At 39.4% G+C, this 7500-nt stretch overlaps 1 protein-coding gene across 1 annotated transcript in view; it reads left to right on the plus strand.

Moving 5' to 3' along the window:
- The first annotated feature begins 678 nt into the window (after window positions 1-678).
- The window catches only part of LOC132119151 (synapsin-2-like), a 511637-nt gene continuing 504815 nt past the window's right edge, over window positions 679-7500 (plus strand). Inside the window, exon 1 of the mRNA XM_059528908.1 lies at window positions 679-1058. Within this exon, the coding sequence (XP_059384891.1) occupies window positions 697-1058 (362 nt within the window). The 5' untranslated portion in view covers window positions 679-696. The remainder of the gene's footprint in view (window positions 1059-7500) is intronic.

The raw sequence follows: 7500 nt of genomic DNA on the forward strand, positions 1-7500 counted from the left end.
TATGGGTATTCTCTAGCCGTTGAGTGTGTGTACATCGGGTGTATACTTATTATTGCAATGCATTATGGGATTGAACGAGTGCACTCAAATAGTGCCCTATTTAATGTTAAAGGGGGTGATTTTGAACACAGCCTCAGTGTGTTTCCTCTTCCACAATCTCTGTTATGAAGCTCATTCACTGCTCATGTCACTCATATTCAGATGACGTCAATAACAAAGAAACGTTTATACATGTACGACATGTATAAACATGTATGACAGTACTTGAATGTGATTTTCATGAGATTTGATTAATTGATTAAAACTTCTGCAGGTGTGCAGCTTCTGTGTTGCCTCTGCTAGCCCGGGGTCTGCCGGTCAATCCGGAGCTGGAGGAGCTCCCCTCCTGTCATTCATATTCACTGGAAACCCCGTTCAGCATCTGCAGTACAACATACTACAGCCACGTCAGAGATGATGCAGGAGCTGGTGAGGGACTGGGGGAAGGGAGCGTGTGAGAAGAGAGAGAGCGAGGGAGGGAGGGAGGGAGCGGAGACACAGGCAGAGCGGGAGCATCTCTTCCTGGCATTCAAGCTGTCAGTGAAGCGAGGAACGGAGAAATTCAACAGCAATATCTACACTGCACTCTTGAGAAGAGTTGTGAATCCAGACCACACAGAGGCTACTGTCACCGTTACCGTTTAACCTTCACTAGCCATGAACTTCCTGCGCCGTCGCCTTTCTGACAGCAGCTTCATCGCTAACCTGCCCAACGGCTACATGTCTGATCTCCAGAGGCCCGACCCACCTCCACCACCTCCTCCGACTGCTGCCACCAAAGCCCCGGCCGGACCGACTCCTGCCCCATCCACACCTCCTGCGGCCAAGTCCCCCACCGCTCCTCCGGCCCCCGAGGGACGGCCGCAGCCCGCCCATTCCACCGGGTCAGGATTCTTCAGCTCCATCACCAATGTGGTGAAGCAGACCGCCGCTTCTGCGGGACTCGTGGAGCAAAGTCCTGCGGCGGTGTCGAGGAAGTTCAAGATCCTCCTGGTCATCGACGAACCCCAACACGAGTGGTGAGTTTACTTGCATTGATCCGCACTTGTTGACGGTGGAAGATGATGCATTTGAACTGAACTTGATTAGGGGTTGCACAGCATTCTTCAATGTCAGTGTCTTGTTTTCTTCACTTGCTGCCCCTCAGTCAGAAGTTGATTGGTACTTCGGACAGCACCACCAGTCTTTTTTATGCACGTCTTAAGCAGATGGCTGCATGCAAAGAGGCTTGATTTACAACACAGTTTGTCATGTCACAATCAACGCAGATTGGGCACCAGAGCTGCTCTCTACATCACAGAGATCGCCTTGATGTTTTCTGCTTGCAAAAGAAAGGACAACACTGTCGATGTAAATTCTCTCCGCCTGAGTTGTGATCTGTGATTGAGATGCATCACTGCTAAATGTTTGTTCGTCCTAACGACTAGCGTCAATGACAACGCTATCACTGATGATGAAAGGTCAGACTGCTCCAAATATGAATGATCTTTGGTAGTATTGACCAAGCCAATCCTAATTGTAGGTTATGAAACGCCTGCTGCTACACTCCCCGTTGCTGTGCTCCGCACCGGTCCAAATGCACCTGATGAATGTTCAGGGTGCATTACATTAATGAGCTTAGGTCTTTAATTCACATGCTCCAGAAGACCAGCGGAGATAATTATTCACAGGCTTTGCATAATATAAAACCCAGAGACATGCTCAGAGTAGAGGAATCACACCTTACTTCCCCTAGTTACAAGCATGAATATGTGAGTGGCGTTTTCCTCCAGGGAAGTCAGCATGCGTTCTCTGTGTTTTCTGTGGGTACTGTTGGAGGAACTCATTTGGCTTGATAGGACTGACTTAAGAAGCTATTGCTTTTTCCTGTAATAAAAGCAAGCCTAATTAGAACCGTGCATACAGTGTACACTTTGCATTTCATTTGGCAAGAGTTTCATGTTAATTGAGTTTATTTAGCGGGTTGGAAGGGTGCAGCACATCACATATTCAGGCCACAGAAGGAGTGAGGCTTAAGACGTGTGCCAGGAGATGTGCAGCGAATAATGACACAGACATGGTCCTCAGTCAATCCTATCCCACTGGGCTTCTGCCAGGAATCTGTTTGTGATAAAAACATTTATAATAATAACTTATCCCTGCACATTTCATATGATTAACCGCATCTAAGAATGAGGGTCAGTCCTGGCGTTAAGTGAAAGCTTAATTTTATGTGGTCTGGAAAACATCTTCATTAACACAAACAAGAAGCTTACATAACCATCAGCTTCCATCTTCTGTGTGATCTGCCACTCCTCAAAGATAAAGCTTTATTTCCCTTTAGACTGTGTGCTTCTTCAAGAGTCTCCCTTGGCACTTGACGTGCTTCACCATTTCCCTTATTTCCCTAAATTGCTCATTAAAAAAAATCAAGAATCTGGAGAAGCCTGTGCTTTTGCTAAATACTAGTTTAATGCAAGTCTAGAGCGAAGGGCGAAATCCCAGTGGGATGTGTGGATACAGGAGCTCGGTTCTGCCTTCGAGGATCCAGAGAGAGCAGTATAAGGCCAGTCATGTGTTGAAGTAATGAAAAGGGACATGGTGAATCAGCACAGTGAGCCTGAGGCTTGCATCTGTGCACTGAGTGTGGTTGCAGTGTGTGAGAGGATGCTATTATAACTGTGAAAGCAAAATGTCGTCATGCAGGATCTATGTTTTTCATCTTGTTCATGTAAATACATTTGCATTTTGTTAAGGGGCACTTATTGTTCTTTTGTTGATTCTGCCTTTCCTTTAGTGAGTAATATAGCTTTGTTTGCAGTCCTGCCATTATTTCTGTGATGTAGCTACATCCTCATGTTACACAATTGTGTAATTCCCACCCACTGGCTGCTTTGTGCAGCCCTCAGAAACAGCTCTGTTTTTGTCATGTTGAGGGCAATACACATTGTATTGACTGCTAATACTAACACAGTAGTTACTGTAGATATAATGCTGTTTACAGATGCTTATGAAGCTAAGATTCATTGCTAACCAGGCTTATTAGAAATACGTGCCTCTACATACATTTCTGTAAAAAAGTTACAATAGCAACTGAAGCAACATAATAAAAGTGCATCATTACGTACTTGAAACGACGTGATAAAAACATGGCCACAGCCAGCTACAAATGTAATACAAATGTATTTCAGCGCGGATCACTGGACATTTCACTTTGAAACTGGTGTGAAATGTGCAGTTATGTAACATTAGTGTTGCAGAAACATCATCACAAATTAATTTCAATGAGTCTGTGTTGGATGCGCAGCATTTCTGACATACGCTCTAAAGAGTTGACCAATCACAACAGACTGGGACAGCTGACCAATCAGAGCAGAGTTTTCAGAAAGTTACCTTTCAGCATACAGTTATGGGATTCATGGCTGGATTTTGGGTATTCAGTACTATCGCACAAACGTGAGTGTAGCATCGCAGTACAGTGGATCAATGAAAGAATGAACTAATTTCCTGCAAGCGCTTTCTTTTCTTTCTTTTTTCCACTGTCAACATTTTTTTTAATCATTTTCACAAAAGTTTAATTGCAAGCAGAATTATTTGTTGAATATCTGAACATGCAACATGTCAAAAGATGGAAGAGAGCCTGTGCATTCTAAGAAAACATGCATTCTTTAATCTAAAAAAAGCATTTTGTCAAAGACTACATCTGGATTCAGAACAGAGATCGAAACACAGATGAAGTCAGTCACTTCCATGAACACATCCAAAGCATCGCAGTCCTAAACCATTCCCTGGATCGATGTTTCAAAGTAACATTAGGCAGATTTGATTTATATGCTGTTTAATGTTTGATGCTGATTTTACATATTCTTCTGCTTATGCACTCACTTGTTTCTGTTTCTTCTTCGCTGTGCTTTGATCCAGATTTTTCATACTCTTTCAGGAGATGCGTAATAGCACCTCCTACTGTATAACAGTGAAAACACAGAAAGCCAGAAAATTCCATCAGTGGTGGGGAAAGAGTTAATATAATATTGAGAAACTGATCTGTGTCAGTAAAAGTAGTTCCAAAAGAAGCGTTGAAAGCGATCTGATCGTTCTCTGGCCAAGCGCAGGTGTTTTAGTGGAGTCTGTGTTCCTCAACACATGAATATTAACCGCAGTGTAATTTAATGATGTCTTCTGACCCACAGCATCCAAACTCAATCAGCGAACGCCTCATGTCTTGCCCTGCTCTGCTGAACAACACAAACACAGCTCATGGTTCAGCTTTCATGCTCGTTTCACGTCTATATATCAGCTGTTCAGTTCACAGGTACGACAGATTGGTTAGGAGCTAATGCATTACTTCGAGCCAAACCAATGATGTGTGTTTTAAAACCAGTTAAGTGGCATTTATTATTTTGCATTTAGGTACGACAAATGTCAAGTCAAATTTATTTCTAGCACTTTTCACAATACATGTTGTTTCAAAACAGTTTTACAGAAAATCATGATGTTAATGTTTATAATTATCGAGTATGTAATCAAATAATCAAGCTGTTGGGAATGATCTCACCAAGGCTTTGAAAATGAATGATGTTGAATTAGTTTTCATTTATTACAAATAAACCACTGCCTATAATTGCATTGTAATTAATGTACTAAAAACGTCATAACTGGAGCTATGTTACCATCTCTAACTGCGATGATGTTTAAATACAGATTGATATGAGATATAATAATAATGTAGTTGTGTTATACAGTGATATTTAGAGCCTAATCAAACAGAATCACATTTCAGTGTCCTCCAGTACGAGTCAAGCCAAGCGTTTCTTAATAAAACAAACATATCTTCCTGGCTTAATGAGGCACACATCGACATTAACAACCGAAGGCTTCAGTCCAGCATTGTGTTGAACTGCCCGACATTTGTCCGAACGCTAATGAGGTTTTGCTGAACGTTTTCATTCTGCAGCTTTGACAGATATCGAGAGAAATATTCTTAGAGACTCTTAATGATTCCTCATTGGGAGGACTGTGATTGATGACAGAATATGAAATAACTTATGGGCGTATAAATATTACACTCTCACTGACACCAAAGGATCTGGAAAACAGGCACAGTACTTTTGTCCAAACATTGTCATAATTGCAGCTGACGTGTTGATTTGTGTAATAACAGATGACTGATAGTACAGTAATGATGTGCTGTTCAGCTCTCAGTCACTAAATACAGGGTCCGGACAGTTAAGACACAACTAAAAATGTGTGATTGTCATCGAATACAATAAAAAAGTCCAGAAATCAGGATAATATTGTGTGAATTTGTGATTAGTGGAGGATGTTACTTATTTTGTTTTGTTTATAGGACACATTCCTCAACATTTCTACACATTTCTCACTTTTTCAGAACGGTTTACACACCTTCAGCAGTTAATTTCACAATAAAAATGCACAAAAACGAACAAACCCTGGGCACACGTCTCAAATCAACACTAGTAAAGATTATCCACCAGCAAACATGCTTTCTCACTCATAAAACATCAATAACAATAACTGTTTTCTTCAACAACAAAAGAAGGAGAAAGAATGAAACCCTCTACTCGTTAGAATTCACTTCAGTATAAAGTTATAATTCCTAAGTTTCCTTTTCATTTGAATTCAGCTGATGCTTATGAAAGATTAACACGTGTAGTTTTTCAGCTACATCGAATCAGTTTTACACACACAGGCTCTGGTCCAAATCATGAAGATCATGAGGCTGAAGCGTCTCTCATTCGTCACTTTCACTTTGTTTACGAGCTCCATTTCACTTTGTGTGTGATGAATAATGCTTTTTCTGTTGAAATGTTCCTTTGAAATGCCGAATCATGAATGAAAAATACTGTTATTAGAATAGGATGCACTTATACACACAGTGACACTTAAGAGTATTCAGTGTGCATGTGTGTTATATATATAGTGGCCAAAATAGATTTGAAATATATGCTAAATATATGTTGCAAACAGTAAAGCATTTTGAAAAAGAAAATATATATATTTAGTTTCAGCTAAAATATATTTCTAAATGTATTTCAGGGGCAGGAAAATACATTTCCAGTCTTACTGTAGCCTATATTTAGGCTAAATAAAAATGTGGATGGCCTAGAGATCAAAAATCTATAATGATAATGTTTAATATTTTTTATATTGCAATTTTGCGCTTTATGGAGCATTTTGAATGTTGCTAAAGGTTATTCAAAAGTGTTATATATTCAGATGAGTTGTAGACAGCAAATCAAGTTCTTCTTCAGATGTGACAGATGTGAATGCAATTTCTTGGACTAAAATATATAAAGGGCAAATCTTTTAAATGCTTTACTATATATATATATATATATATATATATATATATATACACACACACAAAATATATTTTAAAAAATATACAAATGTCAAAAAAATATATAGGTACAAAATATATTTTAGTAAATTTATTTTAAAACATATTTTAGCCAGTTAATTTTTTGGCCACTTTTGTATCCACCCTATTTTTCAGTCTAAAGTAAGCTGTTTTCTGTGAATGTGTGAGGTTTCCGGTTCATTAGCCGCTGTAAACGATAAAAGTGTTTGCACTACAAGCCAGTGTTTTTATAATTAAGGCAATACATTCAAATAAAATGGCAAGAAACACCAGTTTGCAATATCAAGCAGCACACTGAGCTGTTCTGTACAGCTAAAAATAGCTGGAAGTGGAAGCCAGACACATTCAGTTTACAAATGGCTGCACCTGCTCTTACAGGGAAGATGAGAGGAACATTTCTGAAAATAGATTTTTAAATGTATAAATACATTTTCAAAAAATACAAAAAAGGGTAAAAAAAAAAATGATTAGAAAATATATGTATGTTACTATATAGTCTACGCTAGTGTATTATAGGCTAGTCTATGTTAATGCGTGTTTTGTGTGCATGTGTAAAGCTGCGAGGGTTGAGTATGTGTCCTCACAGGGATCTGTGATGAAAGAATGAGCTGCGGCTTAAACTGAACCAGTCGAACTAAAACGACTCGCTGCTGCTGGGCTTAAAGCCAAATGAACAGACATTAGCCTGAAACTGCCATCATCTGACTGTACTGACACATGAAACAGACAAATGTAGGCTTGTATTGCTGTAGTCGAGCAGGGTATCTAGTGATGGAATATTGTGCATTATAATATCATAATCCTCTGAAAATGTCAGCGATATGAAAGCTTGAATCAATGGGAATCTGTAGTCTTCTCTAGCAGACAGCAGCGTTCAGAGATAGTTTAATTCAGCCACTGTAGATCAAACTGCATTCAAACGCATTCATGTTCCTGAGAAACCATCAGCAAACGAACCACACGCTCACACAAACATATAACTATTAAAAAAACAACCAAACCCAAACTGTTAAATGTGAACTATACAGTGAATCGAACTACATATCCATTCATATAAAAATGCAAAATTAATATACTTTAGATTATACATGTTGCTCTGT

Source organism: Carassius carassius, chromosome 38 (assembly GCF_963082965.1).
Source record: "Carassius carassius chromosome 38, fCarCar2.1, whole genome shotgun sequence".
NCBI lineage: Eukaryota > Metazoa > Chordata > Actinopteri > Cypriniformes > Cyprinidae > Carassius > Carassius carassius.